This window comes from Mytilus californianus, unplaced genomic scaffold (assembly GCF_021869535.1).
Source record: "Mytilus californianus isolate M0D057914Y unplaced genomic scaffold, xbMytCali1.0.p SCAF_1, whole genome shotgun sequence".
Lineage (NCBI taxonomy): Eukaryota > Metazoa > Mollusca > Bivalvia > Mytilida > Mytilidae > Mytilus > Mytilus californianus.
Genome location: NW_026262581.1, coordinates 58,368,378 through 58,386,304, shown reverse-complemented (window position 1 = coordinate 58,386,304; position 17,927 = coordinate 58,368,378). Strand labels below are relative to the sequence as shown.

Below are 17,927 nucleotides of genomic sequence, written 5' to 3'. Positions count from 1 at the left end.
TAATGGTTCACCTTCAGGAATGGATTCTGGTACTGATTTGCCTTCAGGAATGGATTCTGGTACTGATTCAACTTCAGGAGTGGATTCTGATACTAGTTCAATATCAGGAATTGATTTTGATACCGATTCACCAGCAGGAATGGATCTAAGTATGGATTCAAATTCAGGAATGGATTCTGGTACATATTCACCTTCAGGAATGGATTCTGGTAGAGATTTACCACCAGGAGTGATTTCTGGTACAGATTTACTTTCAGGAGTGAATTCTGGTATGGATTTATCTTCAGGAGTGGATTGTGGTACAGATTTACCATCAGGAGTGGATTCTGGTACAGATTTACTATCAGGAGTGGGTTCTGGTACAGATTTACTTTCAGGAGTGAATTCTGGTATGGATTTACCTTCAGGAATGAATTCTGGTATGGATTTACCTTCAGGAGAATATTCTGGTATGGATTTACCTTCAGGAGTGGATTCCAGTACTGATTCATTACCAGGAATTGATTCTGGTACGGCTAGACCTTCAGAAATGAATTCTGGTATTAATTCACCTTCAAGAGTGGATTCTGGTACTGATGCCCCTTCAGAAGTAGATTCTGGTATATATTCATCTTCAGGAATGGATTCTGGTACAAATTCATCTTCAGGAATGGATTCTGGTACAGATTTACCTTCCGGAGTGAATTTTTGTATGGATTTACCTTCAGGAGAGGATTCTGGTATGGATTTACCTTCAGGAATGGATTTTGGTATGGATTTACCTTTAAGAGTGGATTCTGGGACAGATGTCTCTTCAGAAACAGGTTCTTCTGGCTTAATTTCACCAGTGAGTTCTTCTGTATCATATTCTGCTTCTTCTTCAAAAGTAGGTCCTTGTTCTGCTTCAGGAGTGTGTCCTAGTTTTATCTTGTTTTCTATAACAGCTTCCTGTCCATCTTCTGTAATGGCTTTTGATTCTGCTTCACTTTCTGAGGTAGGTCCTAATTCACCTTCAAGAGGCACTGCCTTGCCTTCATTATTGATTTCTTGTACTTCTTCACTCTGAGGAGTTTCATTTGTAGGTTCTGGTTCTGATTTACTCTGCATGGATTCAGTTACTTGCAGTACTTCCAGTATTGAATCATAAATTTGTTTGAATGTAATTTCAGATGCAGCTATTGATGCAGAATTAGAAACATCCATTAAATCTTGACCTATTTCATGTTCAGACCTTCTACCAGTTCCTGAAGTGTCTAGTTCTGATTTATGGATTGCTGCTCTGATAAACCGTGTAAAAATAGCATTTTTTTCTGACAAGGAGTGATAAGAGTATACATTCTGTCCAAGTCCACTACATAAAGACAGGAGAGTTAGTCCAAAAAGTCTTACATACCACATTGTTAAGCATTACTATGCCACTGAATGACTAAACCAATACTGTACTTTATTTCCTTGTCAATGTATTTTGTCCTTTCTCAGGTATAACAGCAATATCAGGGTACAATCCACAGCAGGGTTGCATCTGTCTTCATCTGAAAGTATTTAAAAATAAAATAAAATTTCTTGTGTATATATGTAAACATTTTTCTTGGATTTGTTTTATTTCAACTTAAAATAAATGTGGATTGTGTCCGGGACGGTAAAAGTGATGCTACCCAAATTTTGAACTTGATCTGAGTTTTCTGGTAATAAGCATTGTGTGTAAGTCTCATAAAATTTGGTTGAGGCAAACTTAAGTAGTGAACAGAAACTAGCAATTTTTCTTTTTGTAAACACGCAGAACTCTAGAATGGTTGTGTATAAGTTTTATAACATTTGTTTGAGACAAATTAAAGTTAGAGAATGGAAACGAAAAATTCAGCAATTTTTCTGTTTATAAAGGGACATAACCCAAGAATGGTAAAAGTGATGCCACCAAATTTCGTATTTAATCTGTATTATGTAGTAATAAGCATTGTGTATAAGTTTCATTACATTTGGTGGAGGCAAACTTAAGTTAGAAAACGGAAACAAAAAATTTGTACTTGATCTTAGTTTTGTGGTAATGAATATTGTGTATAGGTTTCATAATGTTTGGTTGGGGCAAACTTAAGTTACAGAATGGAAACTAAAAATTTTGCAATCTTTTCGATTTATAAAGGGGCATAACTCAATAATGGTTAAAGTGACACTACCCAAATTCAACTTGATCTGTATTTTATCAGTGGAAGGCAAAATTAAACATTGCATTGTATAAAGCATTGATTGTAGTTGATTCAACTATAATCATGAACAAAGGAAGATAACTCCAATTTCAAAAATTACTTGAATAATGACATTGATATTTTTAGAAATTACATTTAGTTACCGGTAAGACAAACTCAAGTTAGAGAACGCTTTAATTTATCAGTGGAAGGCAAAATTAAACATAGCATTGAGGGGCCTGATGGGTTATTTTCGTTCTTCGTGATCGGCGCATTTTCGCTATCATGATCCGTTTTTCTACAGATTTTTTTTTTTTTTATATTTTCGTGATCCGTGATCATGGAAATTTATTTTCTGTGAATCGTGATTGACAAAAAAATCAACTCGTGAATCGTGATGAGACCCCCCATCAGGCCCCTCAGCATTGTATAAAGCATTGATTTTAGTTGATTCAACTATAATCATGGACAAAGGAAATAACTCCAATTTTAAAAATTAATTGATATTTAGGGGGAAAAAATTCACACTTGATCTGTATTTAGTGGTAATAAACATTATGTGTAAGTTTCAAAATATTTGGTTGAGGCAAACTAAAGTTAGAGAACAGAAACCAACTTTGGGACGTACGTACGGACAGACGTACAGATGGACAAGGATAAAACTTATTGCCCCCTCCGCTACGGCGGTGGCATAAAAAGAACATGAAAAGATTCCATCAGTTTGAAGCAGATCATGCAGACTTGCCGATTTTTCTAATATTTAGCCTCCCAACCAACCAAAATGGCTGCTAAATATTGATTTAAACCTTAATTATGTAATCAGTATCTTCTATAGATTTGATTTCCAGTAGTTAAAAGAGTTAAAAATAATTTCTTGTTGATGTATCAAGGGCAACAATCTACATTTATTTGCTATAAAATATTGCAAAAAGGGGTGCCAAGATGTCACATTATTTCTCCAAAATTTGGCCTAAAGTGGAATTTCAATCCCCTGGAATGATACCTTTTCTGAAATTATTTAAAGGTATCAATCAAGATATATCTTTCGTCTCATTTTTTCATAAAACTATGTCGAAAATTCGTGTGAAAAAAAAGTGTTTGCAAACATTACAATAATTTCAGGACCTATGGCCAGTCTGGATATGAAAATAGGGACTGTCAAATAGAAAATAGCCCATAAAACATGTAAAAAAAATCATGATGTTCATATAAACCCACTTAAAAGTCATTTTTTGTCATCAGCTGTCTAAAAAGAATTTTATTGCGAAACCACACCCCTAACTGTGTATTGCTACCTTTTTTCCGACCCCCCTTTTATTTTCTGTGTTCTGCTGGCTTAAGGTGGTACCCAACACCTTGACTTATATTAATTTGGCTCGTTTAATTTTCATAAAATTTTGTCAAAATGTTTACTTTGACCCTTTGACAAAAATATAAAAATTTCAAAAAACTTGAACCAACCACTTTATCAGAAAAATTTCATTGGTTATATAGCAGTTTGACAAACACTAATTTTGATCATTGAGAAGCTTAATATTTCCATAACAATACAACGTGATTAAAACGTTTAGCTGATTTTTACAGAGTTATCTCCCTGTAGTGTTAGGTACCACCTTAAATGAGTAAAATAGCCTCTTATTTTTGAAAATTGGTAGAGAAATGAATTTTTATTGAAAAATAGCAGTTGACACTGAAACACGAAAAAACTGAATTAAAGAAAAATGCCAACTGCAAGTCAAAGTGTAAAATCTCATTTCTTTCTCAATTTGTAGTTAAAGATTAAAAACTATACCTCTTGCATCTGTTTTTTAATGTTGAAAATCTTAATAAGACATCTGAGGATGCAAAATTGTACAAAATTAAGCAATTTAAAGCACAAAAATGTTTATTTTTAAGTGTATTGCATACCAAAGCCTCGTCTAAGAGACTTGCTTAAATAAGGACTAAATTTTTCACAGCAAAGACAACTATAGATTTAGCTTATGCCAAATTGTAGGATGAAACTTGGCTAAAAATAATAATTTGTTATATCTGCATGAAAAAAATTTAAAGCTTTTAATACTTAAGGTATTGCATACAGTGCGATCCTTCGGTAACAAGGGTTAAGTCAATAGAGCATAAATATAAGCTTTATGTCAAAATGTCTATTTTTGGTTGCTAATGATAATTAACAATAAAATTTATATGTATGGTCATTCTCAAACACTTTAACCCATCAGAAATTGATTTGAAATCTAAATATTAATAGATTTGGGATATGAATAGTCTTCAATTATGCAATTCTGAGCTTTCTACAGTATGCCACAAGGTAGCAATATACAGTTAGGAAAAAAAATATTAAAATTTACCCTCATAAATTTTACCATCCCCTTTTCTTTGCCTTCTTACAAATTAAGCTTACTGTTTGTGTCATATATGTGCATATGTATGTAATCAGCATCTTCTATAAGATTTGATTTCCAGTAGTTAAAATAGTTAAGTTATTAAAATAGTTAAATATAATTTCTTGTTGGTGTATCCATGGCAACAATCTGCATTTATTTGCTATAAAATATTACAAAAAGGGATGCCAAGATGTCACATATTTCCCCAAAATTTGGCCAAAAGGGGAATTTCAATCCCCTGAAGTTATAATTTTTCTAAAATTATTTACATTTATCTATCAAGAGATTCATAAGTGTTTCTCGTTTCTCGTTTTTTATATAGATTAGACCGTTGGTTTTCCTGTTTGAATGATTTTACACTAGTCATTTTTGGGGCCCTTTATAGCTTGCTGTTTGGTGTGAGCCAAGGCTCCGTGTTGAAGGCCGTACTTTGACCTATAATGGTTTACTTTTACAAATTGTGACTTGGATGGAGAGTTGTCTCATTGGCACTCATACCACATCTTCTTATATCTATTGAATAAAAATCATGTCTTTTTGTCTCATTTTTACGAAAAATTATGTCAAAAAGCTTGTGTGAGAAATCATTATAATAATTTCTGGACCTATGGCCTGTCTGGATATGAAAATACAGATTGTCCTAACAGTATACTTCTATTAGTTTTAGATGAAGGAAATATGCCAGCCCTTTAACATGTTTAAACCTCTAATTTGTCTTTTCAAGTTCATAAAATTATAATTTTATATTAAATGTAGACTGTTTATCATTCTATGATAAAACAATATTCAGTTATTCCAGTCACTAATAAATGACTTACAAGTTACATTCTAAAATTTGCTTTTAATACTTAGTAAGACTCATTCCTCAAATGTTTCTAAAGCGCCTGTATGTATCACTCACAGGTATCTTTATGCATTTTTGTGACTAAGATCTCTTTTTTTGTCAATTGCTGATTATTTTATCTGTTAAATTCAGTTTCTCTCTATCTACTGTTGTTTTTGCCCAAAATTCAAAAAATGGGCAAAAATCATGGATTCAAAAATAACGTTTTAGCAATGTTTACTTATTTGTAGATCTTGTCTTGCTCATTATTTTAGCTGTTTACAGTTTTGCTTTGTCTTTTATTTATAGTTTTTGTATGCAAAAATTGGGTAGAAATCATCATTAATGGGCAATGACACCCTTTAAGAGTCAACTGATATTTTGGCCATGTTGATAAAGCAGATCTTGCTGATCACTTTTGATGTTTACTAGCTTTCTTTACTATTTTTTGGGTCAAAAATACCAAAAAAAGGGGTAACAATAGTGGCACAATGCACAGGCTTGCTTAACTTATCGATTTATTAAAAATTTATGCTGAAAGTCTTAGGAGAAAAAAAAGTTTTACATAAAAATAACATTATCAATAATCCGTGTTTACAAATGAGGTAAAGGTCAGATGAACCTGTTCAGACAGACAATCATCCCACACACCAACTAAAGTAAAAACATTGCTTATAGTATCTGAGAAACAGACCTTACATGTACAAATAAACCAAACTTTGATCAATAAACCATGAAAATGAGGTCAAGGTCAGATGAACTCTGCCCGAGAGACATGTACACCTTGTAATCATTCCATTACACCACATATAGTATTAATCTTTCTATGCAAAAATAAGGTTGTCATAAGTGTTTCTTGTTTCCTGTTTTTTATATAGATTAGACCGTTGGTTTTCCTGTTTTAATGGTTTTACACTAGTCATTTTTGGGGCCCTTTATAGCTTGCTGTTCGGTGTGAGCCAAGGCTCCGTGTTGAAGACCGTACTTTGACCTATAATGGTTTACTTTTATAGATTTTCGACTTGAATGGAGAGTTGTCTCATTGGCACTCATACCACATCTTCTTATATCTATTGACTTACTGATGGATGGTCTTTAAAAAGTTCATATACCAAATACATGTAAAAAATCCTAAAAGTATCTGGTCACTGGTGTAAAACAGATGCAACTTTATAATAAATAAATCATCAAAATTCCAATGATAGAAAAGTGAAAGTAAACTTTTTGATATTCAGACTTCTAGAAAATCAAGAGACCGTTTCTATTTAATTTCCTAAAAAAAAAATCAGGTGATTTTTATGCTGAAATATGGACAAGCCCTGCTTTTTACGCTACTTATTGTTGTGTTTAGAAACGTGACCTATTTATATAAATAACTTGGGAAAGCCGATTCCAAATCAAGTCAAGGTCAACAATGGCTGCAGATGAATGTTGGACGCTGACAAAATATTATGATTATCGTGAGACGTGGACCATACAGCATACACTTTCCTTTACACAACTGTTTGAATGATTAAAATAAGTCGTTGCCGATTTGTTTGATGATGGTATTTTAACGGAAAATCATAACGCGAATATGATTCTTTATCAAGACTTCTCCGCTAAAAAGTTCCGTTTTTGATGAATTCACTTAATTTTTCCATAGATTTACTCAAATTAAATATATATCTTATATGTATAAACAGAAAAAAATACGACAGAACAGTTACTGTAATATGCACTTATCAATGTTTAATCAACAATCGCACACCAGCTCCAGGAAAAGCATCAACATGTCGGGTTACGAAATATCCGAAATGACAACAAAAAAACAAGCACTTTTATTGAAATCAATTTGGGCGGGTGACGGTCGCATGCAATTTCTATAATGTCATAGAGCCGCTCAATCCAGTTCAATCCCAATCTCCCATACAGACAGAGTTGTCGTCCTTTCCTCCTCAAAGATTGAGGAGAAAAGGACGACAACTCTGTCTGTATGGGAGATTGGTTCAATCTGGTAAAGAAAGTGTTAAGAAAGCCTGAAAGGTGAAACACGTACTGTGTGTCAACACTGTATTCATCATCATCATATCATTAATCAACTCAACTTCCTTAATTCACTAGCACTGTGAGATAATGACTTTTGAAAAGATAGCTTTATTACCAATGACTTTCCAAGTTTACTGTTCTTCATTACAGTTTTCTTTTTTCTTTCCTAAAAAAATGCACAAACGAAAGAACCTTACGAGCGGAAATAAATACTAATCCATTCCGTTTTGTTTTGTGACTTCTTTTTCCCGCAACGTTTGAGTTAATAAAATTATATCAAGTAAACCTACACTTTAATTCGCTCTCATTCCTTTAGTTTGAATGTTGTTATACTGGCAGTAGGTGATGTGTTTTAGTGGAGTAAATTAGCTTTTCCTTCGTTTTTTCTATCTTTTGAAGTTCTTTTCAAAATAGTTTGTTCAAACCGGAAATGACATTTGGCGGGAAATGTAAAAAGGAAAACAAGGGAATTTTACAAGGTACTAGTATCATGCTATTAACGTTTAACCTTTCACATTCAAGATTTGTTCAGCTCCTATTAGAGGAGAAGTTATTTGTGAAGATAGTTTCGATGTGTGCATTCTGATGCGTGACGAGTTTCTGTCAAGTTTGACCATGCCCATGGCATTGGATCAAAACATTGAACAGACGTTGGGATCCCCCTTTTTGTGTGTGTTTTAGATGTATGCATACAACCTCTCTAATGTTATGTGTAACTGTCCATTACACAATATTAACAATCATGGACCCTCAAAGCAGGGCTCCCAAAACGGTCTTAATTTCTGGACTTGTCCGGTGAATTATACAAATACAAATACAAATACAAATATTTTATTGGCAGAAACTCATTAACAATAAATGGTTAAGACCTATTGCATACATATAATTATATTAATTGACATGGTAGAATGAAAAGCTACATGATAACATATCATTATAGAATGAAAAGTACATATTGGTGATTCATATTAGTTCACTATTTCTTATATTTAGACACTCTGATATGAAAGAGGAAGACAGTCTTAGTAATAATGCTGAGCTATTGTTAACCAATAGAGATATTTTATCATCAGTGGTAATGTTACACTGTATTTTAAATATAACATTTATTTTATTTTCTAATATTTCTCGTTTTGAGGTAAATCTATTACATTGTAATAAGAAATGTTGTTCATCCTCAATTTCCCCATTTTTACAGACAGGACAGTATCTTTCCTCTCTAGGAATGTTGAGATGTCTTCCCTTTTCAATCATTAAAGAATGTGCATTTATGCGTATTTTGCATATTGCTGCTCTATCATTTACATTGTTTAGTGAATCAACATATGATGGTCTTTGACCCATTTTGTAGACTCAACGAAAGAAACTGAGTTTAGAAGATTCCTGTATGTTTGCATTTTGATTTTGCAAGCACTGATCATAAATTCTTTGTTTTACTTGTCCCAAGTGCTGCTTTGTTCAACAACTTTTTTCTACAAGATATGAATATCCTAATTCTACAAGATATGAATATTATATAAATGACTTCTTGTGCAGATGCTGGAAATTATGGACATTTTAACATAGTACCGAAAAAAAATTAAGTTTATGTGATCTTTTTGACCTGACCTTTTGCCTTAAACAGCCACACATTTCCAATCATATAAGTGACATGATGAATAATTACTATCAACACAAACCCTACTTTAATACCCTCTCATTACAATCAAGGTAAATTAGTTTTCTGACAGCTGAAGTTTACCTGTTCAGGCGACAGGTAAACTATTTTGTCCCGGACATTGATCTGTCTGGTAAAAGTAATTTTCTTAAATTTCAGCGGTTTATATCTAATTAATGAATGTAGGACAGAAAGTCACATAACAAAAAGTCACAGGACAAAAAGTCACAATTCAATTTTGAGATTCTTTTTCTTTAAACAAGAAAGATTCAGATTCAGATTCAATAGTTTATTAAAGTCTCACCACATACATACAAGTATAAACACATTATAATATCAAGTACACAATATAAAAATTTAGAATGCATGTGCCATTCTTAAAAGAACTATGAGAGACTGTTATATACAATTATAAAACAACAGAATTAAAACATAATTTTGTTATTTACACAAAACATAAGAGTGCAATATCACCATGCACATTCAATGATAAAACCTGTTACATGTACATAGAAAACACTAATTTAAAAAATTTTTTTTTGTTTTTTCTTGAACTATTATATACGAAGCAACTTTGTAATTAACATTTATTCAATAAATATCAATAATGATCAAATAATTGTTATAAAACAAAATGTCAAAGTGGCTTGGTACTTAAATGGCTTCATTGTGCCAAGAAATATATCCTTTGCATGATTAAAATTTAATAAATTTTCATTTATCAAGGCTTATGAACAATTTCTTAAACTTAAAAATGAATATATGTAATAAAAAGAAAATATTTCAAGATCTTTCTCTTATATATTCAAACAATTGTCAACAAATTATTTGTGACTTTTTGTCCTGTGGCTTTTTGTCCTATCAAATTTGTGACTTTATGTCCTGTGACTTTTTGTCCTGTGACTTTCTGTCCGTTTACCTAATTAATTTAGTCAACCAGATTTAAATTATCAGAAAATGTAAATAAATAGGATTTGATGAAAATTTAAAAAGGTAGTAATAAAGGTTTTAAGTGAAAAATCGTCAGAACCACATTGCTTTAACTAGTATACTTGTGCGCAGTTGTGAGATTTAATTATGAATCTGAATTTTCAAAAATGCTAAAAATATCATCGATACCTTTATCTTCATTAGTAATGTTCATTTCAAGTATTTTCCTGAAGAAATAACGCGGAAAGAGCTACTTAAACTCAATCGTGCTTTGTAAACGTAGCAGATTTTACGTATCTATCCATGGTCCGTGTTTTACCATTGTCAAGTACTTCAAGGCAACATCTAGTAAGGCGGTATTAGGAAAATTACTTTTTAAAAACGAAAGTAAAGTTATTGACAGAATAATTTTGCACAAATAAAGAGTCTTAAGGCAGATATTTGTACGCTGATGTTGCACACTTGGAATGGTGTACTGTCAATTTAAAAGTTAATGCCAGAACATTGAATTTATATAATAAAATCAAGTTAAATATCATTTTTGTGTCAATCATGATTTATGTGATGCCCAACTGATTTTGACGGCCATTTTCTTGTACATTTATGCTCTTAGTCTTTTGGAGGTACAAGGAGTGTCACAAAGTAAAAGGTTCTAGACTTAAGATACCTTATGTAACTTTAATTTTGGAAAATAAGAGTCGATGCCCTCTGAGGCAACACCATTAATCTTTCATTAATTTGTATAGTTTGTGTATAGAGTTATATTATGCTGTATATTGTCTATTGAATATTTATATTGTGTAAATCCTATCAGCTGTATTTGCTTACGGAAATAAAGTATTATTATTCTACAGTTATTGTAAGATTGTATGGATACATTTCATCATGTATTTATTAGAAACTACATGTATTTATGATCATTTATATGTATCAGACTTGCCTGATGACATGCAGACTGCTAGTTTTTCCACTTAAATTCTACACATTGTTTGCACATGCAGCTTAAGAGGATATTATTTGTGCAAAGTATAGTCTTTTGAAACATGAAATACATTTTTGTACCAAGTACTTTATGTGTGTATGTGTATCTATTTACAAAATGCATCTCCATAAATTCCGCCTTCATTTGAAAAAAAAATGGTGATGTATATTTTTAACAATCATTATTGTGTTTATATGATACTCTTGTTACAAAAGTTAGAAATGGATGCTTATAATGATTTGGTAATTGTAATAAAGGAATTCATTTCAGATTCAACATGGTTGCAGAAAGAAATTCTGTTTTGTCTAAAAAAAGGAAGACAAGTGGTGAACATGGGGAAGAAAAGTTAAAAGGTACAAAATGTAGTACATGTAGCTATATACTAATGATGTATAGTTTATTTCTTATTATTAGAGTGTCTGTAAAACATGTAAAACTAACAAAATACATCCATGGCAGATGATGCATTTGAAGGTTACAAATCCTTTAAAAGAGCTGTGCTAGAAATAGATGTGTTGGGGATCCAAGGAATCCATTGTAACTGTTCCATCATCCTCTGATTCCTTTAGCCATAAATACCTCAGTACCTATAATAATCTATTAAAGTGTCTGCCTCCCCTCTATACTATTACATCATTTCTGAAATAACTCTGAAAAAATACTATCATTTTGATATTCACATACATCATTAAGTTCAATAACATTATAAGATCTGTATATTTTAAGTATGTAAAAAGAGGATTTATCTATGAATTCATCATTTATTACAATTTGCAATATTCATAGATCAAGGTTTGTCTACATGGTATAATTAAGATAGGCTTTGAATTCTTACATGAATATTTTATGCAATTAAGGATTCATAACACATTCGCTTTAACATGTTCTGAAAGTTGACTAGCTGGCGTCCCTCTTGTCATAACAAAATTTTCGTTTAATATGTTTTAGGACAAAAACTTTTATATGAATCATGATAATTCTGCACAAATGTAGTTTGTTGATAATATCTACATAATCTGTATACATTTTATATTTTATCTTAATTTTATATTAAATATCTAGGTGGCCAAAAGAAAAGAAAAGGCAGTGAGGATGAAGATATATACCAAAACAATTCTACTTTTTGTGAATTAGTGAACAAAGCAGGACTTACATTAATGAAGGGAAATAAACCTAATTCACTAGGTAACTACATGTAAAAAAATGTATTGGAAGTTTAATAGGAATAAATTTATCATCATGAAAATACATATGTCTGCAAAGTTCACCAGCAAGATAATCACCTCTTTTATGCAAGTTATAATTATATAAAGTACTGTGAATTCAGGAGACTGATCATAGCAAAAAAATCATTGTTTCTGAATCTCAAATCTGACTGCTAGGGCGTAGGCATAATTGTACTATTCCATTGGTGTTATTTTCAAAAGTAAATACCGTTTAATCTAAAGTACTGTAAATTAATACAATTTTACACATTAACGTTGTAATTGTTGATCAAAGAAAAAAACAGGGGTTCAAATTAGCGGTGGTCCGAGGTCCGCGACCTTCCATTTTTGCAGTCGGACTCTCGTTTTGGTTACAAGCTACGCCCGACGGACCTTCGGTTTGAAAGAAAATAAAAATAAACTTTGCCGACCTTTTTAAACAAAAATTTCCAAACAATCTAAAAATTTATTTTCATCATTATCATTCATGACAGCGATGTTCATTTTGTTCAACCGCTAGCTTTATACCGAAAATTGCCAACTAGTAATGTGTAAATCAGAGTAAAATCGTATCTGACTGACAAAACAACATTGAAAAACATTGGATGCCATAAACCGGAAATGAAGAAAATAACAAAAAGCGGATCCGATTCCGGAGCGGATAAGGGTAATTCCGGGTTTGCCGATCAAATACAATGAAAAAATAATAATTCCAGGCAGTTGACAAAATACATCTATGATGATAAAATATAAACACTAGAATTGAAAACCGAAAGATATATTGAAAAGAAAGAAAAAGTAGGAAATATTTTTTTACAGAAACTCAAAATTACTTTTAGTTCATAAATTTTCATCTCAAAATCCCAAAAAATGTGACAGTAATTTTCTTTATCATTAATAAATATTAATATTACATGTAGATTTTGTATAGTGTAAACGTATTACTACAATTCCAAGAGGTAATGTCTTCTCAATTTTAAAGGACCAGTACAAATCTGGAAGTTTCTTATCTTATTTTCACAGAGGAACTAGTCTAATGCATTATAATAGTGCAACTAGATATGATACACTTAAACCAGAGACATATATACATATGTATATTGTATATACGTGTCTGCTTAAACAGCTTTGAATTTGAACTGTTTTATAAAATGGTATAAGTAGTAATAAATTACCAATAGTTGAGACAACACACCCACCCATGGTGACACCCTCCTCAATAACAAAAAAAAAAGATTATCTGAATTTATAATATACAAGACAATTACAATTGTTATTAAATATTTTATACAACAGTGACTTTGACAATGAAACAAGTTGATCTAACACCAACAGCACATTAATTTTGTTACTTGTATCTTACTATGTTAGGAAATATTTCAAGTAAAAGTAGGACCTGGAATTTAGGTTGTGGACCTTTCAGTTTGGAGTGTCAAAGGTCCTGGACCTTCCAGTACCAAATGTTAATTTGAACCCCTGAAAAAAACAACAGGATTAGACAGTGGGATTTCAAGATATGCTATATAGAATTTATGTGATCAAAATTCTTTAATGCCAGTTCTAATAATTTATATACTGATCCTGTTGCTTATACATTTTAACAACCTCACAAATTTTTCAAATATACAGTACCACACCTTTTAAATTCAAGAAAAAATTTGTATACACACATTCTCAAAAAGTCTCTTACATTTTAGAAATAATAAAAGGCATAATACCTAGGAATCAGTCTTTATGATATTATAAGATACTATGTGATCTATGAATACAGGACTTTTAACTAGTCTTACTTAATGTAGAAATCAATAATGATTCTTCTGAAGCTAAAACCTTAAAGTTTTCTAATGACCAATATAATGTAAATTTCAAATAAACAAAACAGTTTCAGCTGGCAAAACAATCGGTAAATTTGCTATTCATTGTATTTCTGGATATATATGGTAGTTTTGGCTGCTTATAATTGGACTGGAAAAGAAAATGTTTCTTTGAAACAATTTTACCATGATTTTACTTAAAACTCTTGACATGTATAATCATATTTAAAAATTAGAAAACTTTTCTGATAGAACATATTCTCATTGATGAAGCTGCTCATTTTAGAAATGCATTTTTTTCTTGGGTTTTTATTTAGGTGTTGACCAGGCAGTATTTCAGAGAAATCTTCAAGTTTCATTAAAAAGACATGAAAGTTATCCAGAGGTAAACTTCTGGACAGTATTGTAGAAAAATATTTTTACTTCCTGTTTCATGTGTAAAGGAAGTATAAATTCATAACCTGTTGTTCATGTTGACTAATTCAAATAAAAATAATGAAAATTTTCACAAATGAAAGAAAAAGTAAAGGTAAAAATAAGTGTAAACTCATTTTGTGTCATAATGCAATTTCACTAGCAAATTGCTTTAAATACAAATTATTTGAAAATCCAGAACAGTGTGAAAGAGAGGTGAAAGATACCAAAGCGACATTCAAACTCATAAGTGGAAAACAAACTGACAATGTCATGGCAAAAAACAAAAACGACAAAAAGACAAATAACAGTAATCAAAACACAACATAAAAAACTAAAGACTGAGTAACACAAACCCAACCAAAAACGTAGGGTGATCTCAGGTGCTCACGAAGGGATCCTGCTCCACATGTGGTACCAATCGTGTTGCTCATGTAAGTACAAACCTGTTTATAAGTCTAATTTGGTAGGACTCATTCAAGGAAAAGAGTCTGTAACCTGATTTAGGATGATTATGTGTTTGATGATAATAAAATACAAAATAAATTTTGGTGATTCCAGTACAAATTTTAAACAAAGATGCTGTTTTGGTAAAACATGTCAAAATTAAAAGGAATACACATTCTGACATCACATTTTCCTTTTAAGTTAAAATAAAATTGAATATTAATACAATTAATATGTACTGTAAACTTTTTTTCTGTCATTTAAAGGTTTTAGATGAATTTGTGGAAGGATTCCAAGAATATATTGAGGACCAAAAGAGGTATTTAGCATCCTTAGCATCAGAACTTATTATGAATACAGTTTATATCCTTTTTTAGTAGTATAATTACAGATAGCTTAAATTCATCCAATATCAGCAATCTTTGATATTTTACATGGAACTTAAATCAGTTTAGGCAAGCCAAATTTTATTGCATGCAGTAAATATTTTATTTGTTAAAATTTTGGGTTATTAAAAAAAATGTTTTTAAGTGGAAAAACTAGAGACATTGTTGATCTTTTTGTTAGGTGTGAGGACTTCAGCTCAACAGTGAAGACCTTCTTGTAACTATCTAGACTACACTTTGAAGATGAACCCAAGTTTTTGTAAGATGAATCAAGTCATCAAATTATAAAAGTTGAACCTAGTTAACTCAATTCATTTTATTTGATTGATGACTTATTTAGTGAATAAAACCATTAATCTGGCTTTCTATAAAATGAACTCATCATTTCCTAAAAATGAATAGCCAGACTAAGAACATTCAAAATGTCTCATTGACACAATTGTTAGCTTCTAGTATTTCCTTAGAATAATTTTGTTTCACACATTTTCCACATATAATATTTTGTTTTAATTTAATGTGATAAAAATGTAAAGGATGATGGGACTGTTGGGTACCTTTTTCAACAGGATCAAAGAATAATAATGCAGCTATGAACAACTGACTTGCTCTATTTTCATACCATAATGAGATATTCAATAGAAAAGGAGTTAATCTTAAAACTTGTTATTTAATGGAATAGAAGTTCCTTTATAGTATTAGTTCTAAATGGAAGAAATAATCTGGAATATTGTTTCTACTGGAAGAAATATTACAGAATTTGTTCCTGACAGAATATAGGGTTTATAAAATGTGTTTCAATGGGAACAGATATTTTAGCATTATTCATAACAAAGTTTCCAGAGGAACTTCTGTTGGGAGGAACAAATATATATTAACAGTTACACAGTTGTTTTGTCTTGATAATACTGATATTTATTTTCAGATTACACAACAGCCTGGTTCCTACATTTACAGCATCAGAGTGTGACAGGTAAATCTAAACCAACACTGATAATACCACAACTTAAAAAGTCCTCAGGCCGTTCTTAAGTTACCAATGACTTGCTTCAAATATTCAGCAGCTGTATATGTTGTATGGTATTTAATATTTAGTGCATGGCATGATGTATGTGAAATAACGATGGATTGAACTTTAAACCAGACATTGCTACCATCAATTTCAATTTAAAAATGCTCTCCTATTTTTCTACTGTATACTTAGATAAACATCAGTATATATCCAAGTGATTTTAAAGTGGTATTAGACCTTTTTCAGACAGTAGTACTAGCAAGAAACAATAACCTACATGTATATGCTTCATAGTGGAATACATGTGTGTTTTTAAACCCAAGCTGTGTACATGGTATATGGTATCATATAATGCAGTCACCATGTTATTTAAAATTATAAACAACATCAAAAAAATTTTCATTCCTTTTTCATTAGAGCATATTGAAATTTTGATTTGTGATTGTCCACAAATCTAAATACACTTTCAAAGCAGGTGTAAATGAATTTTAATGATTGATTGATTGATTGATTGAATGGTGTTTAATGCCACAAGATTGGAGTCGAGCGCACCTGACTTATGCTGGATTCGAACTCACAACCTCAGTGTGATACAGTAGTTCGACTACTTAGACCACTCGTCCACTGAGGCCCCCTGAATTTTAATGAGAACAGACACTGTAGACCAACAAATTTCATTAGGTGGTTTGTTTACGTAATTTTCTGAAGTAGAAATGGCATGAACAGAAATTGTCACGAAAAAGCCACACTTGGATCCTCTCTTATATGAATTAATATGTTATAATAAAATTTAAAAAAAATAAATAGTATAAAGTCTGCTAATAAGGGCTGAAAAGTATCTCTGAAAAATAGGTTGGTTCACAAAATATATTTTCATTGTTAGTTTTCTTTTGTATTTCTAGTGCAAGAAGTGTTCACCAAGACTGTTTAGTTAGATTACTACTTGGAGTTGATTTAATACAGGTAAATTTATTTAGAAAACATTCATACTATATCGTTAGACTCAAGATGTCAAGGAAGTCAATTATTAAGTTTAAACGAAATAATACATGGTACATGCTGATAAATTGAATTTACAGAAAAGAATTTCAATAATGTCTAAAAGAATTAGATGAATCAGATAAAATAAACCAAACTTGTTATTGTGATGCTATTTAGCAGCATACATGTAAAGCTTATACTTATTTTTTTATTCATGCATTCTAAATATATACACAATCAGATTATCTGTTAATCACATATTTATATTTTACTGTGGATTAATTCAAATTCATGGGATAATATTTTTTTTTCAAGGAAAAAGTAAAACACAAATCTGTTCTGCAAATAAATAGCAATATTCTTTAGAAGGAAATGACAAACATCAAGATTAAACATCATTAAAACTACTTGTCTTGTGCATGAAAAATTATAAACACAATTTATTTAACCTAATGTACACAATGTTTTACCATTTAATAAATGTTATAACTTGATATTTGTTTTTGTGTTTGAAGCATAGCAGAGTCAGCAGTCTCTATTTAAAGATCCCTTGACTCTTCTATGGGAAGTGAAGTTATACACCAATTAATTTTTAGCTCACCGGGGCCGAAGAGCCCCATGTGAGCTTATGCCATCACTTGGCGTCCTTCCTCGTCTGTCGTCGTAAACTATTTAAAAAATCTTCTCCTCTGAAACTACTGGGAC

General features: G+C 31.2%; 1 protein-coding gene across 1 annotated transcript in view; it reads left to right on the top strand.

Moving 5' to 3' along the window:
- Positions 1 to 7,835: 7,835 nt before the first annotated feature.
- The window catches only part of LOC127722275 (Fanconi anemia group D2 protein-like), a 106,382-nt gene continuing 96,290 nt past the window's right edge, over positions 7,836 to 17,927 (top strand). Inside the window, exons 1-7 of the mRNA XM_052229170.1 lie at positions 7,836 to 7,876; positions 11,237 to 11,319; positions 12,029 to 12,151; positions 14,303 to 14,370; positions 15,113 to 15,165; positions 16,155 to 16,202; positions 17,144 to 17,204. Of these exons, the coding sequence (XP_052085130.1) occupies positions 11,244 to 11,319; positions 12,029 to 12,151; positions 14,303 to 14,370; positions 15,113 to 15,165; positions 16,155 to 16,202; positions 17,144 to 17,204 (429 nt within the window). The 5' untranslated portion in view covers positions 7,836 to 7,876; positions 11,237 to 11,243. The remainder of the gene's footprint in view (positions 7,877 to 11,236; positions 11,320 to 12,028; positions 12,152 to 14,302; positions 14,371 to 15,112; positions 15,166 to 16,154; positions 16,203 to 17,143; positions 17,205 to 17,927) is intronic.